The sequence below is a fragment of the Chanodichthys erythropterus genome, chromosome 8 (assembly GCF_024489055.1).
Source record: "Chanodichthys erythropterus isolate Z2021 chromosome 8, ASM2448905v1, whole genome shotgun sequence".
NCBI classification, from domain to species: Eukaryota; Metazoa; Chordata; class Actinopteri; order Cypriniformes; family Xenocyprididae; genus Chanodichthys; species Chanodichthys erythropterus.
In genome coordinates, this window is record NC_090228.1 from 15,334,985 (window position 1) to 15,362,612 (window position 27,628).

General features: G+C 36.7%; 1 protein-coding gene across 1 annotated transcript; it reads right to left on the reverse strand.

The window, feature by feature from the left end:
• Positions 1-233: 233 nt before the first annotated feature.
• plxnc1 (plexin C1) lies at positions 234-27,628 on the reverse strand. The gene is made up of 31 exons (XM_067392005.1): positions 26,612-27,628; positions 26,314-26,439; positions 26,000-26,134; positions 24,013-24,113; positions 23,714-23,822; positions 23,462-23,621; positions 23,249-23,360; positions 23,060-23,156; positions 22,847-22,885; positions 22,303-22,436; positions 22,035-22,214; positions 21,452-21,560; positions 21,119-21,289; positions 20,273-20,422; positions 20,056-20,158; positions 19,796-19,897; positions 18,803-18,906; positions 18,672-18,713; positions 18,449-18,573; positions 16,088-16,286; positions 15,833-15,979; positions 13,817-13,985; positions 13,534-13,634; positions 11,548-11,623; positions 4,765-4,799; positions 4,233-4,328; positions 1,807-1,973; positions 1,529-1,679; positions 1,317-1,457; positions 1,160-1,234; positions 234-857 (listed from the first exon to the last, which is right to left on the reverse strand). The coding sequence occupies exons 1-31, from the start codon at positions 27,512-27,514 to the stop codon at positions 753-755; spliced, it is 4,464 nt and encodes a 1,487-aa protein (XP_067248106.1). The 5' UTR covers positions 27,515-27,628; the 3' UTR covers positions 234-752.

Sequence of the window (27,628 nt, forward strand, 5' to 3'; positions counted from 1 at the left end):
ATCATTTGTTTGCTGATATTGTTCTGAATGTTATTCAATCAATACATATTTTATGTAGGCCTACTAAAAAAAAAAAAAAAAAAAAAAACATATACATGAACCAAAATGAATGGGGCTTACCGGCCCGCTTGTGGTCTCTAATTTGTCTCACTTTCGTTTAATACAAGCTCATATAGCATCATAAATGCTGTACTTTAAGAACTTAACATAATAACTAGTGTGACCAATAGAGGGTGACAAAAGAACACAGATTGCGCAATTAATATCTCTTTATAAAACTACACATATTTTATTAGTATGGTGCAGACCAGGACAGCAAATTACAAATATATATATACTGTTTCTATTTTAAAAGATTTTACAAAGGAGGAATGTACAATGCTTGACCTGGCAGATTAATGTATTAGAGGCAGATACTGTAGTAAAAGAATACATGATTTAGAAAGAAAAAAATTAAAATCAAACCATATTAATCAAGTTTTGCATTGCTTTGCATTACAAAGTCATAGGTCTGAGATACAGTGTATAGACAGTCAGTGTTAGTCCAATATAAGCTCCGTGATGAGATTCTCTAAAACTCTAGTTCATCAATGTACAGTACATTCACTTGGTCTCTACAGTGTCCAATAGACAGACGTGAATCTGTCTTTCCTATTATATGGCTGATGATGGCATTCCAGTTTCCAGTTTAATGACCAGCATAAAAACAAACAAAATGCAGTGTACCCATTTGAGTAACAAGATTTGGAATTTCAACTCCAACCACTTCGCTTCATGTTGTCAAAAAGCTCCTTCACTTTGTGCATGTCCTCTTTCAGCCTAGCGGGGGCGTCTGTCTGTTCCAGCTTCTGAGAAATCTGTAGAGCCCAAGAATTAAAAAGAAAAAGTTATGCTATTGTAATCCTAAATCCTAAATGATTTGAGAATTGTGAACACCCAACCTTCAAATTATATATACAGCATCATTTCTCCTTTCAAAACAGGTTATGAACATCCTGAACTACAACAGGATATGAAAGTGCTGTCACATTTCATTAAAGTGGCAAAATAGGTTTCCGTTATAGAATTTCTGTGGCTTCAAAATGCCTGAAAATCCTGTGAAATTGTCCTGTGAAACTGCCACGAATGCACTAAAGAGTCGATGAGCGATAATTCGTACCTCAGTGAAGTAGCGGAGCATGTATTTGTAGAGTTCACGCAGGGCTGCAGATTCATTGAACTCATTTTGATGTTTCTGGTGAAGAAGAGAAATTAACTTTAAGCATTTCCATCAAGATGCTTCATTAAATCTCTAGTTAGCCTTTGACAAATTGTACCTTTGACTCATCTTGAAGAAACATTTTCAACTCCTGGCTGCTGATCGAAGGCTGGTCCTTCACTAACTTGTAGTATGACTTTACTTCCTGTTTGTACTGAGGGATATCTTTGGCATAGAGTAGCTTATTGGTTGGTGAATACTGTAGGAGAATAAGAGAGTCAGATATATTTGTGATATTTACAGTTCTCCATGTTAGGTTTCAGTGGTTACCTTGTCTAGGTTTTGATCTGCTAGTGAGAAGGAGTCCATGAAGGCCTGAGCGATGACGGACAGACAGCCGTCCAGGTGAGGCGTCTTTTCCATGTCACTGAACACAAAGTTGGGGTTCTTTAGGATATTCACCCAGAACCGGAGCGGGAGGCTGATAGAGAGGTTTGAAAATCTATTTTAGTTGTGCATGAACATATAAAAAATATTAAAACTTTTGAGGCATTTGGTAGTCAGGTGATCAGTGGAGCTACGTAATGAAGGTGTTTTATATCCGGCACCTGTTTGTTTTCCAGATGTGGAGAACATCTGGATCTGAGATTTTTTTTCTCTCTGCTTGTACGTCCAGGAAGTCGAAAAAATACTTGACAGCCAATGGAACCCTGCTGTTGGGCAATGTACCCCAGATACTCCTGAAAAGGGTCTCAACAAAAGAATGGACTGCCACCTGGTGGACAGATCGAGAACATATTTCATTTATATTTCACACACACACATTGGGCTTTCATGTTTCATGGTTACATTCCATAGAAATAATGTTTTTATACTGTACAAACTGTGCACAAGGCTGCCAACTTTCGAGTATAGCTTGGAGTGAAAAAAATTCAATTCATAAGCTTGCTATACAATTCTTATTTTGATTTAATATCAATTCATATGGCTAAATATCAGGTACAGTGGTGTTTCTCAAGGAAACAAATCTCTCTCAACTAATGCTGTAAACAAACAGGGAAACCTGTTAGCAGGTTATTATACCTGTTAGCCTGTTAGCTAATATTATTAAAGGTGCCCTAGAACTTTTTTTAAAAAGATGTAATATAAGTCTAAGGTGTCCCCTAAATGTGTCTGTGAATTTTCAGCTCAAAATACCCCATAGATTTTTTTTAATTAATGTTTTAACTGCCTATTTTGGGGCATAATTAGAAACAAGCCGATTTCAGGTTGTGGTCCCTTTAAATCGCGAGCTCTCCGCCCCCAGAGCTCGCGCTTGCCTTAAACAGTGCATAAACAAAGTTCACACAGCTAATATAACCCTCAAAATGGATCTTTACAAAGTGTTCATCATGCATACTGAACGCATGCGTCGGATTATGTGAGTATTGTATTTATTTGGGTGTTTACATTTGATATTGAATGAGTTACGTAACAGTCGGTATTATGTTGAGATTCGCCTGTTCTTCAGAGGTCTTTTAAACAAATGAGATTTATTTAAGAAGGAGGAAACAATGGAGTTTGAAACTCAGCGCATGTCTTTTCCATGTACTGAACTCTTGTTATTTAACTATGCCAATATAAATTCAATTTTTAATTCTAGAGCAACTTTAAAGGTTAAACTTAACTAATTCTTAAGAAATTAATATAAAGCATTTTTTATAATTAATAATATAAGAGCAAAATATAATAAAAATGTAATATAGCACTAAAAAATGCTGAGTTGTTTCAACCCAAGTTTGGGTCAAAAATGGACAAACCCAACAATTGGGTTAAATCTTTTTAAACCAACAGTTGGGTTTGTCCATATTTGACCCAAATTTGGGTTGAAACAACCCAGCATTTTTTAGAGTGTATATTTCGAAAAATACTCCTCTCTAGAGTTTTTTTTTCATGGCTAACATGCTATGGTCATTGAATGGCTTTACGTGGCATATTGTTTACAAGCTAAATAAAACATTCACATCTTTCTGCGGTTGAAAAACGCTCACTGAATGATACATGAGACATGATGATGCATTTCATTAAGCTGTACTGCATCTTTCAACATACCTTCTGATGTTCATTCATGTTTATTTGGTGCTATAACTACTGTACTAAAGTTAAAGGTGCTCTAAGCGATGTCACGTGTTTTTAGACCAAAACATTTTTTGTCACATACAGCAAACATCTCCTCACTATCCGCTAGCTGCCTGTCCCCTGAACACACTAAAAAACACGGCCTCTGTAGTCACCACAAGCTCCAAAAACGGCAATAAAAACAAACTGGTGCAGCCTGGACCACAAATCATAATAAACATGCTCCAGCCAGTAACCGACAAGAATGATTTTAAATGCGTTTCAGGAAGCACAGAGGGGAGGAGGAGGAGGAGGAGGAGGAGGGAGGGTCTAGCTAGCCTCTGTTTTGTTTGACAACACTTCGAACGTCAACAGGAAGTTACTCTACCCAGAATCGCTTAAAGAACCTTTAAGCATACAAGTAAAGCATTCAGTTTTTCCACTTGCAAATTCTGCCATGTAAATAGCAAATCCGCCATGGCGCAAGCACAACTGGCTTTTAAAGGGAATGGGAGATGAGACTCTGATTGGTTTATTGCATGTTACGCCCAAAAAAACACACCCATAACTCATTAAGAGAATAGGGACAGCGCAGACCATTTTTCCCGTCATTAAACTAGCAAAAGTGGATTCGGACACGCCTCTGAATGCTTGAGAGTTGACAGCCCTGCAGTATGTTCTATCCTCTAACCCTTTCTGCATTTTTACATTTTCAAAAAACATATGATTTATAAGCTGTTTTCCTCATGGGGACCAAAATATATCTGGTATTTCTGGTATTGCGACTGTCTGTCTATCTAACCATTTGCATGCATGTATGTCTGTCTGTATCTACATCTCTGTCTGTCAGTCTGTCTGCCTATTTGTTTGTCTGTCTGTCTACAAATCTATCTATACAATATACAATAAAATGCTTTTATGTGCCAGTTATTCTCACCTTGGTAGAGAGCAGCTTGGTGAGGTACATCTCTTTGAATTTTAATGCTTTTTTCTCAGGATGTTTGCTCAGGTCTGTGTCGATATCTGGATCAACCTATACCAACCAAAAAGCCAGGTTACTAGGTTTACTTGTTGAAATTGTCTTTACATATAATTAAAGTTCTTTAACAATGTCTTCTTATGTGTACCGACAGTATAAATGTTTAAGCTATTGTGTCTATCATTATAAAAAGAGGCAAAATGCTTGGTGTATCTTTAACAATATAAACTGCACAGTGAATCACTTAAAAACACTTCCTCTCATCTAAGCAGGAAGAAGATGGCAAAATCGAAACTACCACACCCACGCTCACTTCACTGCAGTGTCATGGCGATGACAACTAGATATAACCCATGAACTCTCGACATTGAGCCGTGCATAGAAACACAACGCAGTCATTACTTGACATATTATTAGTTGTGTCGAGATGGACACACCAAAACAGACGTTATACAGAAGTGCTGTATAAGTGCCCTACATGGCTACTCACCATATGGAAGTACTTGATGGAGAAGTTCTCATCATCTGTTAAAAAAAACACAATGGTGATTAGTAAATAAATAAGCAATGTCAAGCTGGTATTGTACCTACTTGCATCATTGAGCTTTGCACAAACGGATGTGTTGCATTATTCAATCTTTGGTGTGGTCACAGTGGGTTTGAGCGAGAACTAGAAATGCCCACATCATGTCTACACCCAAACATGCACAATGCAGATGCACTCAAACAGTGTTCATACACACCTTGCAAAATCTTGGACCTTGATTTATATTATGTAATGATGAACGGATCATTAGCTACATTTATTTTTTTTCAATTGCTAACAAGCATTTACCAATACTTACTTTACCAGTACTTTTTCTAAACTCTTAACACAGGAACACTTCTACATCACACAATTAGCCAAATAGTTAATTTTCTGCCCAAAACCATATTTTGTTAAATAAACACAAACTCTACATTTCAAAATGCTAAAAACCTTTTTCAACACATACTAACACTCTTTCACAACACAGCTAACCTGATTCAAAATCGAGTCGTTCTGTCAAAACACTAGCACTAGTTTTCTATCCAACATGAACATATAGTAGTGCAATGACTGTCAAAATATTAACAGTTGATGGCATTATGAAAACTGCATTACTGTCATGTTTCAGTTCTACCTGCAGAAAATATGAAATTCATAGTTTTTAAAATTCAGTTTCCTTTTCCTGCAGTAAAAGTATAATGCATGTAAGCCGTTCTACATGTTTGGTTGAGTGTTGAATGTGTGCATTCTCGGCAACAGAAGTGAGTCATTATTTTATAGAATGTTCAGTAGAAAAAGAGAAGAAGAAGAAGAAAGTAACAGAATTGCTCAGGGCAGACATTGGTCAAATGTATCTCCTATGCTGAACTTCAGTTCCCCCTCTATTGAAATCTCTTTCTGGGGTTGGGTGTGTGGTGTTGATGGTGCACTCATGAGGGTGGGATGGTGTCCCCTTGGTAGCTAGTGCCCTATGCAGACCACATATTTTATTTTGTGCTGCCATTGATCAACAACAAATCCAACAGACATGGTCTTTGGTTATTATGGATGCTTTTTTTCCACCACAGAATAAAAAAAGCATAAAACTTATCAAAAATATTTTTTATTTTGCAATTGAGTTTACATCTCACAATTCTCAGAATTGTGAGATATAAACTAGGAATTGTGTTTTCAGAATTGTGCGATAAAAAGTCACAATTACCTTTTTTTTTAATTTTCTATTCATGGCAGAAATAAGCTTTCATAGGTTCTACATAGGTTCTCCTCTACCTCTTCTTCTCCCTTGTCCTGATTCAGCTTCTCCTCTCCTCCTTCATCTATTCTTCTCCCTTACCCAGATATTATTTTCTCTCTGCTCCTCTGTGTTGTTCTTCATACACATTAAACAAATCCGATTCCAACTTTACTGTGTGTCCATGTAATGGAAATAAATTCAACACCTGACTATGCTTCCAACTGAGATTGGAATCTGCTATTTCTTACAGTATTTCACAATTGCTAAAACACTAAACCCCATTCTCTGAACCCAATGCTCAGTGGCCTAAACCCATTTGTCAAATCAGTCACTTTGTAGGCAAAACCTTAAACAAGTTCAGGTAGTTAAGACACTGTTTGTAAATCTCATCCACTCTTTTTGCAAAACTCTAAACACATTCTTACTCACTAAAACACATTTTGCACTGTGTTGCAAAACGGTAAATACATGTGGCAAAAGGTAAACACAACTACAACACAGTTGTCATCCTTTAAATTAAACACTTATTTCTAATGATATGATCAAATCAACTGTATAAAATATAGGTCAGTTCAGAGTGCACAGGTGAAACAGGTGCTGAATGATGATACCAACAATAGATGGAAACAATCTGAAAAGTAGAGGAGGAAGAGTATGTGTAAGAGGATGATGAGGAGAAAGAGCAAGGGGTGTGGAGACAAGGCTGTCAAGGCTGGATCCGGTACAGGTTTTTCCCTTTTACCTGGCAAGATATGACATTGCCTGTGATGTGGAAAATGTCCTCAACAATATTCAATAATATTCAACAATATTACAGTTTTTCTCAAATGCTAAAACACAAAAGCCAATCCTCTAAACCAAATGACCAGTTGTCTAAACACATTTACTAAATCTAGCCATCATTTTCCAATATCATAAACACATTTCACATAAAGACACAATTCACAAAACACAATCCTCCGTTCTCATAAATCTTAACACATTTTTCTTTGCTAAAACACAAGTTGCAAAAGAACTCTGCTCATATTCTCAAATGAAAGCTTATGTGATGCAAAATGCTTGCCACAGTCACCAATATTTGAACACAATGAACACACCTGGTGTCATTCATTACACACAACGACTCAAAATTGAAGACACTTGTTGCTAATGCTGTGACCACATGTATAAAAGCAAGCTCAGAGTGCACAGTTTGCTGAAGATTCCAAACAAACACAATGGATGAAGGCAGAGTCAGGGGAAGAGGAATTCAAGTCAGAGGAGGGAGAAGAGCTGGCCATGGAAGAAGAGGAGCAGGCCAACGAGGAAGAGGAGTTCAAATCAGAGGAGGAAGAGGAGAAGGCCTACAAGGAAGAGGAGTTCAAATCAGAGGAGGAAGAGGAGCAGGCCAACAAGGGAGAGGAGAAGGTCCAGGAGGGAGAGCAAGACAACCTCGCACCATCATTACGGATGAGATGCGAGCAACAGTCATTGACCATGTCATTGTCCATGGCATGACAATGGCTGAAGTAGGACTACGAGTCCGTCCAAACCTGAGTAGGTTCACCGTGGCCACCATTATCAGGGCATTCAGACAACACAACAGGTATTGTACTCTACTGCTTTCTTTGTCACAATACAATTTTACAAGCCTGTGAAAGTAGTCTATTGGTTTCAAATCAGTTGTTACTGTATTGTAAAACATGTCAATTGACAACACATGTTTCTTTCTTTAGAGTTGAAAGAATGCCACATAGAGGTGGGAGGGTTGCCATATTTACAGCAGCACAAGAAACCCTCATTGTGGATATGGTTCGTGAGAACAACCTCATCAGACTCCGGGAGATCAGAGACAAATTCATTGCCGATAATGTCAACTTTGAGAGCATTGATGATGTCAGCTTGGCCACAATAGACCGAGTTCTCCGACGCCAAAAGATGCGGATGAAACGGGTCTATAGGGTTCCCTTTGAGCGCAACTCAGCGCGACACAAAGACCTACGTTACGAGTACGTGCAAGTAAGTATACATCCATGTTCACAGTACAGTTAGTGGACATACTGTGTTGCTCAGTGGCCTACATTACTTCTGGACAATACTGTGCTACCTGATTGACTGTTGTTCTGAACACCTGTGCACTTTCACATTTTCACAGAGGATATTACAGTTGGACGCGATGGCCAGACCTCATGAGTACCTCTTCCTGGATGAGGCTGGCTTCAATCTGCAGAAACGAAGGCAAAGAGGCCGTAACATCATTGGCCAAAGAGCCATCACTGAGGTTCCTGGCCAACGGGGGGGTAATATTACTCTTTGTGCGGCCATGGGTTTGGAGGGGCTTGTCCACCGGCATACTGTCCTTGGGTCTTACAACACCAAACGTCTCCTCACCTTCCTAGAGGAGCTAAAAGACATCCTCCTGGACCGCCAACACCACCATCCTGGGCCCGCACATCACATTTATGTGATCATTTGGGACAATGTACGCTTCCACAAAACAAACCAAATCAGAGAGTGGTTCACCACCAACAGTAACCACTTTTTAAACGTCTGTCTGCCACCCTACTCCCCTTTCCTGAACCCTATAGAGGAGTTCTTCTCATCGTGGAGATGGAAGGTTTATGACAGACAACCATACACTAGAGAGAACCTCCTAAGGGCAATGGAGCTGGCCTGTGTTGACATCCCAGTGGAGGCCTTCCAAGGATGGATTTGCCATTCCAGGGCGTTTTTCCCGCGGTGCCTGGCAAGAGACAATATAGCCTGCGACGTGGATGAGGTGATGTGGCCCGATGCAGCTCAGCGACATGATGCCGCACAGTGATTGTGGTGTGAATAAAGTAAGTAAAAACTTCACACCCTGATCATGTTTTCAAGAGTACTGTTGTGTGCAATAGATTCTGTTTTTGCATTGAGTTGTTACAGTAGTGTACATGCAGAATTTACTATAGATTTATACTCTTCATATGAAACTCACAAATCTAAATGCCTAATCCTCTGCAGAGATCTAAGAACATCCATTACTGTAAAGTTTCTAAAAATATGCATTGGCAGTTATGAAACAAAGAACCTTCTCACAAATTGAGCATTGTGTTTTCAATTGCTTTGCTGTAGTGTGTAATGATGTGTATAGTGTTTACATTTTTGAAAGCTTCGAGCTGCTCTTTTGGTGTGAAAGTTTGAGTTTTGAAGTGAGAAGGTGTGGTTGTGTTTATGTAGCTTTAGAAAAGGGTGTTGTGTTTAGACATTGGGGAACATGGAGGCAACGTTTGTGAAATGTGTTTTAGCATTTGAGAAACTGTATTGATCTGACAGTACTGACATTATATGATGAGAACTGAACTAAGCTAGCCTAGATGATGACATCACTGTTTTCTGCAGAACTGCTTTATAGAGGAAAATAATTACAGTCATTTACATAATAATTGATGGTCTTTACAATGTAAGTGAATCAACACTGAACTGACTTCAGCTGAACAATGACACTATTTTCTTTTAGAGCAGTACAGCCAAAAATGAACCCTCTTTGCATTACTGATAATCATGTACCTGTTATCACTGTAAAGCTGACTAGACTAGACTAGACTAGACTAGACTATACTACACTACACTACACTATACTAGTATCTGTGTAGTATAAATTGCAATTGAAATAAAGGTGACTTGACTTGATTTAGACCGGACCCAACATGAAGACGTGATGCTGAAGCAGAATGAATCTCTCACTGACTCTGAACTTTGTTTTTGTGTGTGTGTGTGTGTGTGTGTGTGTGTGTGCTGTATCATGCTTTTATAGAGTTTTCTTTGACCTTTTAGTCATTTGCATTTAAATTGCTGTATGTTTGCAGTATGTAAGTACAGTATATACAGACATTCAATACTATATAATATTGAATATAATGCTGTACTTGCAGTACATACAGTATACTTTAAATTCACATTACTTGTGATTTCTATACATTTATGTAATGGCAAAATGTGTTTACTGTGTTACAATATACTTTTGTTTTTCTGTAACCTCATGTTCTGGATGTTGTGTTTTCCATTTTTTAATGTAGAGTCTAATGAATGATCTGTAATGTTTATATATTGTTTAATGTGTGTATGATCTGAAAGCTTTGTTTGATTTTGCCATAAGAGTCAGAGGATTTTATCCTATATTTAAAGATTGGAACATTGGGTCTTCATTTCTGACTTGCTGTGTTTAAGCATTTGCAAATAAGATGAGAAAGATCCATGATTTTGATATGGGGTAAGCTTATATGAAAAGAAAATGTAAGCATTTTAGAAAAATAATTGTTTGCATTTTGTGTGAAAACACCATGAATTGTGTTAACGGTATGGCCACAACAGACGGATGTTCTGCTAATGTGTTTAGAGTTTTGAAAATGTGACTACAGATTGGACAAATGTATGTTAGCAATTGAAAAAAACCTGTAATATATGTTCAAACTGAAATGTCATTGATTTTTTTATATTAATTTTTGAATATACAGCAATTACTGATCTGTTAAGCATATAAAATGATTATCAGTGACTTAATGACATTCATTATAAAGCGCTAACAGAAAGCTGACAGCTTGTTATTTCTGACACCGACAGATGTAGGACATGGTATGAAAAATACAAAGACAGTGAAGACACTGATACCACAACTTCCTGTACACAAGGCCAAATTTAGCCCTTGTGCTTCAATGTGACAAGATGCACCGATACAAATGTTATCTGAGCAGTTTTTGTTCCTTTTAAAGAGACAGTTCATCCCAAAATGCTAATATTCTTATTATTTTCTCATTCTAGGGTCATTTTACTTTATTATTTTACTTTACAAGTTTATTTTACTTTAATCATATTACTTTATTTCTTTGGTGGAAAACAAAAAGAGATATTTATCAGAATGTTGAAGCTGCTCTCTTCCATATAATGAACGTGGGTTGAGACCAGAGGATGTCAAGCTCTAAAAAACACCATAAACCATCATAAGAAATTCGTATGACTTACACACTATATTCATGTCTTCTGCTTTCATATTATAGCTTGTGTGAGGAACACATTGAAAATTTAAGTCACCATTCAGACTCATGCAGAATGTGGTCACCATTCCTTTTCATTGTATGGACAAAATTAAGTTTGGATATTCTGATAAAATTCTTCTTTTGTTTTAAAAGGAAGAAAAAAGTTCTAGGGTTGACTGAAAGGAGATGAGGGGGAGTAAATAATTGCAGAATTGACATTTTTGTGCTGAACTATCCCTTTAATTGATCTTCTAACTGATGCAATGGTCTCATGAACTCCTAATCTACATTATATGTGGCAATACTGAAGGTTTTTTTTTTAGTAGCGTGAGGTTTTTGCAAAGCTACAGTACTGCGGTGAGCTGAACGGTTGTTTCTAGTGAACTTCTAATATGAGTTATCAACCAGGCATGTTTAGTTTCACACAGAATGCAAGCAACTTAAATGTATCTATTGTGAGGATCAACAACATTGCTTCAGCTGAGCTGGGGAATGATTCAACGGGATATGACTCACCCTTTACACTGGTCTGAGTCCTCAATGGGGCATGGACTCTTGTTGTGATAACTTTAATGCATGCTCCATCTCCAACCTGGATGGAAAAAGCACAAAAAACTCAGAAAATCTCAGAAAGTACAACTGTGCTGCTGTAGTTTATGGATTTATTGTGGGTTTACACAACAGTTTAGCTTAATCTGGGTTTATTTGGCCTTGTGACACAAGCTTTGCAAGTGAAAGGTCAATCTAAAACACATCGAATTAAGCCAACACCCACCCTTCAGAACATAAAAATACTGTTTTAGACAGAATTGATCTCAAATTTCTTTTCACTGAGGACTATAGTTTTATTTTATATAGAAATTCTTTATCTGTCTATATTTGTACATTTTCTGAAGACTTCTGCTTTTTTTTTTTTTTTTTTTTTTTGGTGGTTGAGAGGGGATTGCGTGGGTGCTCAGGGTGGTTAGGTTACTTAACATCCTTATTTAAAAGTTCCCAACACTTTAATACCACCTGTGGTGAAAATCAAGTTTTTAATGTTGTTTATATGTCTATGTGGTGTTTTTTAAACCATATGCAAATTCATGTCAACACCATAAAAAAGCGGTTTGAAATCACTGGTGTTTCTGACATTGTAAAAAGTAATACCATTGTGCAGTGTTTACCTCAGTAAGTTAACTGAGCCTGATTTCCAAGCTTATGCGAGAGAGTGGAGGCGGGGCTAATTAGCATATTCATAAATATGCGTATACTAAATGAAGCAAGTGTGTAGTTACATTCAAGCTATTTTAAGGCATGAAGATTTTTTCCACAGAAAAAATACATTGAAATATGTAATTTTGGTTATCAAAGATGAGTTTTACAGGATAAAATTATTGACTATGGGGGGACTTTAAAAGGCCCTGATACACTTAAAGTGAAATTGAAACTGGTGTGACGTCCTTTTGACCAAAATCAGCCCAAAACAAAGTTCGTTTGGAGTTCGTTTCAGGAGTTCGAAACAGCTTGCCAAAGAGAACATTCCAGAAAATTTCACTCTGGTCGGTAAACACCTTCCAACTACTATTGGTCCATGGTGATTACGTAATCTTCTTCGTAAAGATTACGAAATCTTCTTCTTGTTCATTTCTTCAGTTCAGTCTGTCGAGGTCAGACGTCCGTAGAACTGGAGAACTGCTTTATAGTACTAAGTTGTAATTCTAACTGAAAAAAACACTGACACTATTTTTCATGTTTAATAATGTAAAGCCACTTGCTTTAAAGCAATCTGCTGTAAAAAAAAAAAAGTGCTATATAAATAAACCTGAGGTGGCTGGAGTGCCGAATTGTAGCTCATGTAAACATACCAACATCCATATAATGCGATGCTTTCTTAACTGCTGTTTTTTTTTAACTGAGAAAAAAGCATACAGCACATATTTACATATTCACCAAAAACTGCTCCCAACAGTGTGTGCAACATCAGGATGTTTGCTAATAGTAAGATAATAATGAGCGCCTCCTCCGCCATTTTGCCATTATATAAAACAGTTGTCATGCCAACTCGCAACGCTTGCCCCGCCTCCAAGTTCTTCTGATTGGTCAACTGTTTTGGAACTGACATTGATGAGCGGCACTGCGTGTAAAAGTTGAAATTCTTTTAACTTGAAACGGCGTCTTAAAAACGCGGCGCTCATGTGTGAGGCGCTGCAAAAGACGCGAGACGCGAGCGCAACAGTCATGCACGTCCATCAAGCGCGTGTTTACATAGAAAAACAATGGGAAAGTAGCGCATTGGAATAGAAAAATGCGCTCTGTGTGAACGGCCCCTTAGGCTTGCTGCGATAGTTGGTGTTACACAGTGACCAGCCACAGACAGACAAATCTTCTTGGACTAACTCTGTGCAGAGCTCCATCCAGGGATAACAAATGCTTACTTCCTAATTCTCCCAGCTCTTATAACCAGACAGCAGGATTTAAAATGCATTACAACAGTCAGAAATAAAAAGAGGATGCACTCACCTTATAATGTTTTAGAGTGTTCAACATGGTAACATGCCCTCGAATCTCTGAGGTCTCATCGACTTCCTGTAGCATGACAAACTTTCCTTCCTTCTCATATTCTGTGAGTGCACAACAAAGAACAGAGACATCAAAAAGGAATTAGTTCCACGGGTAGTGCAACTGGCAACTGAAACAACAGTTTGTTAACAACACAAATTGTGACCATAAGCTTTACCCCTAAGGAAGTTTCATGAAATAGTATGATAATCATCACTAAAAGAGTAATAAACAGTTTACTAACCAATTTCTATATCCCTGAACTGCTGTGTATAGGGGAAACCAAACTTTCGCTGGAAGGTCTGTAAGATCTTCTCCTTGACCTGCTGTACTGTGTCACAGGTCAGTGCGTTGACCTCTAAAGGTTCACTGACTTCTCCTCCAGTCCCAACAGCAAACACCACCTTCAGTTTCTGCAGGGGGGGAAAACATGAACAAAATGATTTAATGACTAAAGAAGAACTACCAATTACAAATGTTGCACATAAATATCTAAACAGTTTTAAAATCATATTCTGCTCATAATGTCCTCAGCAGAGTCAACATCTTTCATATCGCTGGAGCTGTTCATACTCAAAATATTTAATAAGCTTATTAATGCACATTATCTCTCCCTTTATATACTTGTCACATTTCTATTAGCCTATTTTAGAGGGTGTTCTGATTGTTTATCTATATGATAGATCAGGTATAAAGACACTTTCATTAAATGAATCAACTATTATGGCTAATTCAGGGAATAAATAACCTAAATAATCATACCTAAAATATCTATATCTTGTTAAAAAGCACTGTCAGTTTAAAGTAAAAAAAAAATGCTGTATCAATCTAAAATAAATTAATTAGAATGGCAGTTTTTTTTTAGGACCTAGTGAGAAATGCACTGTTGCATAAGATTCCCGGCTGCGATGTCATTTAAAGACTTCTTCTTTTTTTTCACTGCATTTTCCACTGTAATAATAGGGCAGAATACAATTTCAAATTATGAGTTAGACCATTTTCTGACACAAATATATTCCTTTGGAGGAATCCCAGCAAGCATCTAATAGCCATACAAACACAGCCCTGATGTCTAGGCTAAAACAAGGCAAAATTTAAGCTGTCAATGACTTGGTGTTTGAGTTCGCCTCCATGTTGCTGCCATGCTGCTGACTGGACAGGGTGGAGTCACATGACTACACATGCAGGAAATTAAGGGGAAAGTATTAACAGGATTTTTAAAAAAAAACTAAATAACCAACATGGGAAAATTACATCGGTTGGAGGTTCTGAACAATAACTTTTTGATCAATCGTCCAGCCCTATGTCTAAACATAGAACATGTCAAAGAAATGAAACCAAACTCCTTGTATTCACGGTTGACTTTGCTTACATGATGGAATATCATACATCTCGCAAGTTATTTTGGCAAAAACGACATGTAACTAAATTCAAGGTTATTTTGGCTAGAAGTGGGTTACTCATAGCCAGACTATTTGAGTCTATAGTAAACCGAGATGGTGAAATGATGGTGAAATTGCTGGGATGCCAGTTACTTGCTTGGAAATACAGGTACAATCCGGTTTTGTGAGAGGAAGGCTTGTGCAAACCTGATATCCTTTGCAGAAGGCAAAATGCAGAAGCACAATTGTCTCACAAATCAAAACCAAGAGAAGCCGCTGGTGATTTTTGGGGGAAGATGGCCTGGTCACATGATTCTGTCCACATACTGTCATTATTCTTTTCTTGCTTACTCAAGCGTTTATGAGCCGCTAAACAACAGCCATCCAATCACAGTCAATTTGAGAATCGCAGGTCAGGAAAGAATCAGGAACAGAAAATGTCATGAAACCAAATAAATGCTGTAATAAAAATCTCTATGGCCCGCAATAAACAATTAATACAAAGTGTAAGAAGTACACATGTAGAAAAGCAACACAAACTTGTGTTGAAATGTTGTGCAATGAAGAGAAGTTACGGAAAGTTACAGGATGTCTTATGTGGTTTAATGACAGATAGAAGATGGTAGCAAAAAAAGCAGAAGTTTATGAGCGAACCTAAGAGGTTTAAAATGTACACAACTCGATCGCTGGACAAAATTTCTGAAATAAATAAATTCAGGATTGGTGAGTTAAGAATGAATAAGGGGAACTATTGAAACGTTAATGTGGCTTGCAAATTACAGCAAGGTATTTTTGAAGTTAGTACTTTCCATAACCATTTAATTTTGAGAGCAGTTCCTCGTTTGCATAAAAGAACCTGTAAAAGAGGAAATACTGACCAGGGCCTCAAAGTCCTGTGCTTGGCAGAGAAGCCAGTCCTCGCTAAGGGTGTACAGAGCTTTCTCCGTCACTGAATCCACCGGCCCTTTAGAGATCTGCTGAGTCAGAGCTGACACCAACAGGAAGAGAGGCTGTCCTATTGATTCCTATGGAAGAAACATACACATTTTGTGCATAAACATGTGAGTACACATGAGCAGTTAAAGAGAACATGCACTTTATAAATCCACGTTTAAGTGGATGTTTGGACTGACCCTGAGGAAGCCGTACAGACAGATGGACATCCAGTTGGTAAGAAGCTTTTCCACTATGGACTCTGTGCGACGCAGGAGAAGTTTTGGATTTGCATTACTGGACTGGTCCATCAGACTCTGCAGAAGGTCCTCCATTACCTCTGTGAGATAAAGCAGGTCTCCATGGAGGGCCAGAGTCAACAGAGACGCCACTGTACATCTGAGAGACAGAGGAACAGAAAGAGAGATATAAAGAGAGGAACAAGAAGAGTAGACAAAGGGTCAGAGACACTGAGTGCAGTGAAAGAGATCAGTTACAGTATTACTGGCGGTTATGCATCACAGACACATTTATAATTACAATGCAACTTCTGCTCGATACTACTCACTACTTCTGGGATTATATTTAAAAATGTCCACTTTCTAACAATGCAATTATTTGTATGGATTTGATTATAATATAAACTGCAATTTTATGCAAAACCATTTATCCAATTATCTGTATTAATATACTTAAATTAATTTGTTCATTCATTCGTTTTTCATTTATTCATTTGTTGATGCTTTTAAGCAAAAAACTTTTAAGCAATCAACATTTTTTTACTGACAATCGTCATTTTGGCTGCGTGAGATTCTCCAGCTTTGTTGTCGTTGTTGTTGAGCAACTGAAGTGCAAGCTGTTAAAGCTCCGCCCTCTTCTGGAAAGGGGGCCGGGAGCAGCAGTTCATTTGCATTTAAAGGGACACACAAAAATAGGAGCAAATAGGAGCAACCCAAATAGGAGCAATTTTGACAAGGTATAATTAATTATCTGTGGGGTATTTTAAGCTGAAACTTCACAGATACATTCTGGGGACACCATAGACTTATAGTACATCTTGTAAAAGGGGCATTATATGTCCCCTTTAATCATTTATATTACTTATCAACTGATCTTCTTTACCACTTACTCATTTATGCCATTCATCATATTTTTATATTTTACATTACTTATAATTTTCCTTGCTTTGTTGGTGCTTGCTATTGTAGTTTAATCTCATTATTATGGGGTTTCATGGAATATTTGTCTTGACAATAAGAGATAAGATGGAATGTCTCCATTTCAAGGTTTTATGAGATGTTGTTTTGAACAACACTTGCTGGATTTGTGCTGGTCAGACAAAGTCTATGCATTCAAACACATGCAACTAAGATTATTCGATAAACCCTGCTCATTTTTATCAATATAACTTCATCTCCTGCTTAATGGTCTTCACTGGTTTCCTCTGTCAACCTCTGAGACTAATAGAAGATGTTTTGATAATTTAAATTTGAGTAGCAGTCAAAATAAAGTGTTACTGGTGTTGGGTATGAGACAAAACTCTGCTGGCTGTTTTTTTTTTTTTTTTTTTTAAAAACAGATTTCTTCTGACGGAAGGCTGGATCCAATATTTCTGACATGGAGATTCAATCTAACACCATCAGACCATAAAATATTTTAAAACTGAAACTAAAAATCCTGAGCACATTACATGATTTTTTTTTTAACTATTTATTTATCTATTTATTTAAGTTCAATATTTTAAGGGAAAAAAAGTTGGTGTCAGTGTATATTTTAATTATTTGTATTAATGATTTTTTAATATGTTTAAGCAATATTTTATTCAAACCCACCAATCCAATTAAGTACTTTGTTTTATTTTATTTTTTTTATTTTATATACGTTTTAACCATAAATGCTCATCTTGAACTAGCTCTTTTCTTCTTCTTTATTTGAATTCCAGCAGTGTAGACACTGCTAAGTGATCAAAGTTTGAATTAAATTCTCATATACAATATGCTAGTGCAAGTATATAACAATTAGTTCAACCTTTGACCCGTGGAGAGCAGTAATAAACTAAGCATACACTTTTTATTTTTTTTTTAAGAAAATGAGCGATGGTTTCTCTAGATAAGACCCTTATTCCTCGTCTGGGATCGTATAAAATGATTTGAAGCTGCAGTGAAACTAATTTTGACCTTCAACCGTTTGGGGTCCATTGAAGTCCACTATATGGAGAAAAATCCTGGAATGATTTCATCAAAAACCTTAATTTCTTTTCGACTGAAGAAAGAAGGACATGAACATCTTGGATGACATGGGAGTGAGTAAATTATCAGGAAATTTTAATTTGAAAGTGAACTAATCCTTTAAGGGTGGACACTTGTACACTTCTGACTTCCCTCACAGAGGAAGAAGAGCTATTCTTATAATGACACAAAACATTATCTCTGTTTACACGTCTAAGCAACGAACACCAAAAAAGCGCCTCAAAATAGACACAAGAGCCTGTGACCGAGTTTATCAAGTCGTGTTCAAACAGAGGTGAGAATGTGAATGTGCTCAAAGCGTCAAAAACTTACTTGTCTTTTATGCTGAAGTTTTTCTGTTCCTCTAATGCATGCACGAAACAACTGAGAAACTGTTTATCTCTGATCAGCGCAGCAAAAGCCTGACATTTTTCATCAACAGTTGTCTGCTCAGAGTCCTGACCACAAAAAAATGACAGTAATAGATAAAATATCTATTTTTACAGTGTGATATGTTCATACTTCATATACGGCTAAAGATACTGCAGCATCTTACCTGTCCAATGTCTCTGACCATGACTGCTGCCAGAGTACCAGCCTGGAGAATTAAGAAAATATATATATTTTAAACAAACAAGCACATATAGTAAATTTACAAAAGTAAATATGAACCAAAAAGTGATAAACCTCAGGAAAGAAGATTTTTGAGGCAAAGTGCTTGTAATCCAGGAAAGGTATGGCTCCAACATTATCAATCAATTCAGCCTTTTCTGTTTGCAAGTCAACAAAGCCTGTCAAAAACAAAGAAACATAAATTCATAATGTAATCACACACAACTAGGTATCAAACAATAAGTAACATGACAATGTGAGCATTGAAGGATTTAACATTTTATGTTTTCAGCAAAACATATTAAGTAATTTACAGTAATACAGTAAAAGTGTTTGCCTGCAAAATGCGCCACTTGTTTTGTGGGTGGTTGCAAAGGTATGTGGTTGCTACTCAGCTGCTCAAATAAATAAATAAATAAAAACACTCAAAGTCTCTACAGCGATGATTCCATCTTCCTATTTTAAGCAAATTTTACTATGTTGCATAAAAAAATCACTGGATGGAAACGCCATGATGCACATAAATCCAAAAATTGTGCTCAATTGAGGCAGATAATTTTTTATCTGATAAGAAGACATGCATAAACTATGAAGAACACACATTTATCAAATACATTTCTCGATGTGCAACAAAAAAATGTCATGTGACTTTGCCTCAACAGATCATGTGATCAGAAAAATTGAGGAGAGCGAGAGGTACGTATGTTTGAATGGGTTGAATATTCATAAACATCATTTTTGAAAAAGAAGATGAATTCAACTCTTGATGGAAAACATCAATGTGTGCAAAAATGTGCAGATTTTACAAGAAGTGCAAGCAGAGATGATCCTTCCATTTTATTAGAGATATTTTCTGTCAATTTGCCCCCCAAAAATGACAATTTTGTTCTCTTGAACACATGGTATGGAAACTATGATTTATTTATTATATTATTTATTATATTTATTATATATATTATTTATTTCAAATGTTTTACGTTTTATCCAATTCGTATGAGCAATAGGAACAGTGATGCTTGCCTTCGCAAACACCACACCATAAAGACCAGCTTTTCAAAAATAACCTACCTTGTCGTATATCCCTTCTGATGTTGCTTTCTAGCATTTCCAGCTCTTTGTTCATTATCTCATTCATTTGTCTTTGGCTCTTACGGTGAACAATCACTCCAACTAGACAGATGAGCAAAACCACATATTATTCCCAGCAGGACTACTGTATATATATATATATATATATATATATATATATATATATATATATATATATATATATATATATATATATATATGTATATATATATATGTGAGGTAAATCTGAAAACACTTACCAACAGCACCTAGAATTATGAGCAGAACCAATGCCACAAGGATGTATAAGTATTTTATATTACTATGAGGCTCAAGGCGTTTAGAAAAATCCCCAACCATTATCTGAAAATTATAGTAAAATAAAAAAGATTTTTGTATTTGAAATATGCAAGGGTCAATAATTAATTAACAAGAAATTTTGCATAAAGACAACATTTATTTAACATTTAGACTCACATCTAGTGTGTCCACATCTGATTGTCCTGTAATCTTACAGATAACGGCATTGGACTCAATCTTCTCCAAAACACACTGATACTGCCGATCTCCCTGATAACCCGTCACTTTCACCTCACTCATACTCAAATTCAATGCATCTGCCTTTTTCTGAGAAAGAGAAAGTGTAGGATGGTGTGGAGATTGTGAAATTCACATGCTGATGTGCAAAAACACTGACTGCTCACAATAATAATATTTTCTGAGAGTTTTTAAGACCAGGGCCTGGTAAAAATAGGTACGCATGCCAAAATTTCAGTCATTAATTACTCACCCTCATGTCGTTCCAAACTTGTAAGACTCTCGTTTATCTTTGGAACACAAATTAAGATATTTTTGATGAAAAGAAATCTCTTCCAGAAGCTCAAATGTGCTGCGTAACACACGAGAATGAACCTCACTGGTTACGCAGCACGTTTGAGCTTCTGGAAGAGGTTTGTTCTCACGCGTCATTCTGGTTTGGTTGAGCATCTTTGTATGTTTGCTGATCAATGTATATATGTAGATAAAAATTAAAACTTTTCATCATATAAAGTGATCATGTCTCTTCAGAAAATTTGGACTAACACATTCAATTCATATGGATTCGTTTTACAATCTCTTTATGAACTTTTTGAAAGCGTCAAAGTGGTAGTTGTGTAGCTGTCTATGGGGTGACAGAAAGCTCTCAGATTTCACCAAATTTTGTGTTCTGAAGATGAATGAAGGTCTTACGGGTGTGGAAAGACATGAGGGTGAGTAATTAATGACAGAATTTTAATTCTTGGGTGAACTAACCCTTTAAACTCGCTGTATCACTAAACTCACCTGAATGTTCACCTGTAGATCGGTGGCCACCTGTGCAGTGGTGAATCCAGTGAATTCTGGATCAGGTTTGTAGGAGAAATTACCCACACAGTCCACAGTGAAATTCCCAACTTTGAATGACAAATTAAACAGACCAGTGCCATCATAACGGAGAGTGTTAAACCACAATCCCTGAGAAAGACAGACATTGAAGATATGTGATGTGAAGCTCTGTGTCAGCAATAAAACACAATAAAATTGCATAAACTGACAAAGACAAGCCAATAATTATTTTCATTTTATATATAAAATTAAAATAACTGCGTTACTGCAGGAGTAATAAACACGTCTTACCCCTGAGCTTCTGTTGTATTGTGTTTGAAGCTCTTTATTAGAGGGACGGACAATAACTGATTCCACAGATTCCATATTGCTTCCCTGAATGTGAATCTTCCTTCCACCTCTGAATGAAGAGATATTAAAATATGTATTAAAATATATATTATAGAGATATTAACAATTTTAGACAGTAATACAAAATATTAAGAACAGCTTTGCTGTCAGCAAACAGGTTGTTATTTCTAAACTTTCTAAATTTCTAAACAGTTTAAATAAGACTAGTCTAAGGTCACATGTGAGTCAGTAAACTGCAGCTCTCAGAATTATGAAACACGTAGGAAATTACTGAATGACTCTCATTTCTAATTTCATTTATTTCCATCTCACATATGTTCATCTGTTCTAACAGTATATCAGTAGATTATTACTTTGCAAACCTTCATTTTCCATATAAACAGAATTCTTGTGAATTTCATGATTAAAATGGTCTTTATGCCATTAAATTATCATGAACATGAGAATTTAAATGTGCAGTTGTCATCTTAAGGCACTGATGTGATTTGGAAGCTGATCTTCCAGTGGTCTGAAATGCTCTTACCTTCTCCAGCTGACTCTGGGCTGTATTCCTGTGCAGCTGGGCTGGGAACTGTAAGTGATGATGCTGTTACCATGACAACGGTCGTCAGGAGTAACAACACACACTTTCACTGTTCCTTTAGTTCCACTGGGAGGAATGTGGAACCTTAAAGTGTCACTGGAGCGATCAATTACTGGAGATCTGAAGAGAAACATTCATGCATACAGTATAATTTATCTCAATCTACACACATTCATAAATACAACTAAACACACACACAGAGTCTCACTCTTTAGGAATACAGTCCAGATCCCCTTGAATATGGATTTTAGTGACAGATTCCAGGTTCTTTCCTCTTAGTATAATGTTGTTTCTACCATGGAAGGAAACCTTGTTGGGCTCCAGAGAGAGAATCTCAGGCTCCTACAGGACACACACACACAAAAAAACATATCCACTCCATATATTACCAAAGCCTTTTTAAATATTTAGATGTCATATTACATGTTTTTTATAAATATTAATAATAATAATAAACGTGCATTAATGAAATACAATTATAAATATGAATCAATAATTTATTTTAAATCATTTAAAAAGCATGATGTTTGTGACATCATTTACTGCTGATATGACATAGAAGAAAGCAACTTTTGTTTTATAAGACGTTTTACAAGTTTGTTTGCCTATATAACTTTACATTAAGTATAGATATAACCCCCAGTGGGACTACTAATGCCTGGAAGATGAGTATGGCAGCAAAATGCCTAATGTTGGTGGAGCTTTTCACATCTCTATTCTGTGAAACTGTGTTCATAATCAACAACACTTACTTTGTAGACAATCTGAGAGAGTAGATGTTCACATGCATCCTAAAGAGTAGAAAAAGAGAGAGAAATCTGAGCAGTTCATTTACTTTCTGAGTTTTCGTCAGTCAGTGCAATGATATTTCAGCTATTAACAATAAATTAACATCAGCTTGAATCTATATAAAGGTAACACTGTTTCCAAATACATATATAATGAAGAACTGGATTGTAGAATACATTAGATTTCTGAATGTGTAACTGCGGTCCAGGTCCATGTGTCCAATCACAACGCTGTGAGGACCACTGACACCCAGATGAGATACACTGAACACACCTGCATACATGCAAACATGATATGTTAATATAATATATAAGCTCTGTTTTAACATTTCTGTGCTATTAATACACTGCATTTCATTTTCTCACTGTGTATAAGAAGCATTTGGTGAATTATCTGTGATACTGGAGCAGTTCCTCAGTGTCAGCTTCTCTTCGATCTTCTGATCCTCAATAGTAACTGCAGCAGAGACTGTTAAACCTGAACAGATTACCAACAAATGTTTATGATTATAAACAATCATATTCTGACAATATAAATGCACTGTAGCACATATAAAACATCACTGAAGGAGAACCAACCTCCAGTATATAGTAGCTGGTCAGAAAAACTACAGGAGCAGTTTGGGAAAACTGCAGTCGGATCAGACCCGTCACACAGATTCACACTTCCTGTGGTGAAGGAACATGAGAAGATGGGATTTCCTGTGCTCTCCAGACTCAAGGAAAGATGTAGAGTAATCTGTGTAGGAGAAGTTAGTAAAGAGTAGTCATATCAATTATTTTTTAGATTCATAAATTATTAATTCATTCTTCTAGATAATGATCCTCTACCTTTCTAGAAGAATTCTCTATCATCTGAAAGGAAAGCAGCTGTGCCTGAAGAGAGTTTTTTGGGATGGACACCCATGAAGTATTTGAGCATTCATCTTGAGCAGAACATCTAGATAAAAACAACATCAACAGATATATCATCTACAGGTCTGTTTGCACACTTCTCATCATGTCCATATGATATGAACTTAACACACTGTTTTACACTGAACCATTAGGCATACAGTATTAGGTGATGGTGCAGTCTAGAGCAGATATCGTGTGATGTGTGGAAAGACATGTGATAAAGGCAGGCTGACCTCTGTGTTTTCACACACCAACCGCAGAGAGGATCCAGAGCAGCTCTGCAGTCTTTCAGAGAGCTGAATTTAGCACACTGAACCACAGAAACTCTTCTGAGCTACATCAGAAACATGAGCAGAAAGAGACAAGTATGCAAATTCAATTTAACACACCAGTAAAGTATCTGACATACTGCCTGATTTAGAAAACTCTCTAAATGTGGGGTGCAGGAAAAAAATCCCTTTTTCATGGAAACTGTTGTCTTAGATCATTTTTTTAGGAAAATGTATAAAATGAAGATTGTTACATATTATGTCTGTTGCGCCCCCTTCCCTGTTGTTTATTTAAATGGATGTTTATGTTCAACATTTTTATTGAGTGGAAGGTAAAAAAGGCATAATTGAAACAACTGACATAAGGACATTCCACATTTTTAAACATTTACAAAAGGGAAAACAACACAAGAAAAAAACAAACAAACAAACAAACAAACAAAAAAAAAAACACAAAACACAGGGAGGAGGAATGGCAGTGACATAAAGCAATTCAGTCAACAGGTAACATTTGAAGAGAGTGAAAATATGTAATAAAAGGTTGCCATTTGTCATAAAAGGAACCATATCGAGGATACCGAGAGCATCTGATTTTTTTTCAGCTTCAAAAAATATATAACGTCTGTAAGCCACTGTGAAAAACCCGGTGGCTTGGTGGACCTCCAAAGAAACAAAATCCGTCGTCTAGCTAAGAGAGATGTAAAAGCAAGTACATCTAATTGTTTAGATGTAAACCGAGTCCAAACTTTTGGAACCCCAAAGATTGCAGTATTAGGACAGACATCAACCTTGATTTTAAATATTTTAGACATAGTCTCAAAATAGTTGTTCCAATAATTAATAAGCTTTGGACAGAAAAAAAACATATGACTCAGATTACAAGGTGACATGTGACATCTATTACAACTGTCATTAACATTAGGATAAATTGCAGAGAGCCGAGCTTTGGAATAATGAACCCTATGTAATATTTTAAACTGTATGAGAGCAAGCCGAGCACATATTGAACTTGTGTAAATTCTATTAAGAGCATGCGTCCACCAATCGTCCGCAAACTCTTCACCCAATTCATGTTCCCAGGCACTTTTAGCTTTTGTGCAGTCCTCTAAATCTATAAGATGACAATAGATCCTGGAGATAATTGACTTTTGGAAAGAATTAATAACAAGAAAATCTTCCCAAACCAACTTAGGTGGTAAACAAGGAAAGTTTGGAAGTAAAGAAGCTGAACCGTGCCTAGCCTGAAAGTAGCGAAAGAGGTGGGACGACGGCAGTTCAAATTCAGTAGACAATACAGCGAAACTGCAGAAGGTACCATCCTTGTATAAATCTCTGAAATATCTTAATCCTTTATCGTGCCACATCAGAAAAACAGAGTCCGTGATTGATGGGGGAAATGAGTGATTCATAAATAATGGCATTGAAGGGGAGGCAGAGATAAACTTAAAATATCGCCTAAATTGGGACCATATCCTTTAAATGGATGTTTTTGTTATATCTGAAGACAATAAAAAGTAAAAAAAATATTCCTATTATTCCTGCAAAGCAGTATTACTGTCATTTTTACTTATTCATGTATTTTAGAACATTTTAAGAATCCTTTTTCTCTGATTAAAATGTCATATACAAAAACTATACAGAAAATGTAAGAACATCAAAAGGACTATTAACAAATAGCTTCAGTTTTTCATTACTGGCGAGGAAAAAATGTAAAGCTAAAATTAAACTTGTATTTTTATTCAGAGTTTTATTCAAAAAATTCTACATTTTTTTCTAATTTAAGTATCATAAGTTGTGTATGCAGTTCATATGTTTTTCATTATTTCATATTTAAAATTCTACACACAAACACACACATATTTTATGTATATATATATATATATATATATATATATATATATATATATTGACTGATTGATTGATTGATTGATTGCACATTTCTAAACCTCACCTGTTTCTTCAGAGCGATGTAAATATGTTTAAAATCTGCTGGATCAAAGTGCATTCTGGGAAACACTGCTCGTTCATCATCAGATTTGTACAGCACTGTTGAACATCCTGGTGTGAATTTCTCATCCAAGATCAGCTAGAAAAAAAACAAAAACAAATCATGAATTATATAGTTCAAATACAGAGCTAAACATGGATCAGCTTGGAGCTATAGGTGTAAATGGAAATGGTGGACAGATATTTAGAAATGAAAACTCATTGAGACTAGTGAAAATAAAGGCAAGTGTGTAGGAGAGAGAGAGAGGTGAAGCAGACCTTTATCAGTTGTCCATCACTGGTTCCTATGAACATCACAATCCAGGATCCTTTTCTAACCGCTGCCACTGATGACATTGAGCTGTACTTGAACACCACAGAGAGCGGATGAAGAGCTCTACCACTCTACAACACAAACAACAAATGAAACTTTATATGACTTTAATAGCAGGCTAAAATTACGTTTTATTTTCATGAAACATTTAATTACAAATGTTATCCGTAATTTCATCCGAAAAACACTCATTTTAATAAACAAACGTATGTGTATATTGAACACATTAATGCATTTCCCAACCTCAGAACCACATATCTTGTCACCAGCAGTGCAGAAACCCTTCACTTTGCCTTGAACTGTACTGATGTCATACAGAGCCAGCGCGGTGTTCTCCGGATCCGTCTGATTCTGCGCACTGAACACACCTGCCCAAATAACGCCGTTCACTGAGGGAATAACGGTGGAGGCGACGAGCACTGGACGAGCTTTATCATTGCAGCACTGTATCGTTGCAGCCTGTAGGGATTTGAAGAGGTCTGTCTTTTTATCTGTAGAGCTGTCCATCCACAGGATGTGCACTTTACTCTCCGAGTCAATCTTTGCGTTGAGAAACAAGTACGACTCTGAGGGCGAAACTCTCTGGAATCCGTCAACAAACTCCACATCGCTCGCGGTGCTCTGAATGAAGGAGGTTGATGTTTTATCTATGATAGAGAAAATCCCACCAAACTGAGACTGTAAAGTGTTCCACAAGTTAACAACAGGATATGGAGGTTTTCCATCATCGTCCTTTTTCCCAACCAAAAGGTACCTGCTGGTACTCGGACCTGCTATTAACGCAACAGATTTCTTATTCTGTTTCGGTCCTACTGATATACCACTTTCATAGTAAATGCTCTTTGTAATGTCACTGAGGTCAAGAACTTCACAGTATCCATTTGCAAGTGTCCCACAGGTTATCAGAGTGTCGTTGTCATCAAAAGGCACCAGAATGTTGACTCTGTTTTGATGAGTGGCATTATTGATGTCCTTCCTCTTCTCCTCAGAAAGATCGAGTCTCATCTGATGTAGTCGATGGTCAGTGAGAACGAACAACTTACTTTTACCAACTACAAAGTCCTTGATGTCTCCATCAAAGTTCACATCATCACCGCAAAAGCAATGTTTCAAAAGTACAAGTATTCCAAGTAAGTATCCTCTCATCTTGCATGTCTGAACGAGCAGCTGATGTTTAGAGATCTTGTCACAGCGATCAACTGCGCTCAGATGAGTCCACTGGTGAAGATGGAAGTGAAAGCAGCTGCTCTGAAGATGCCA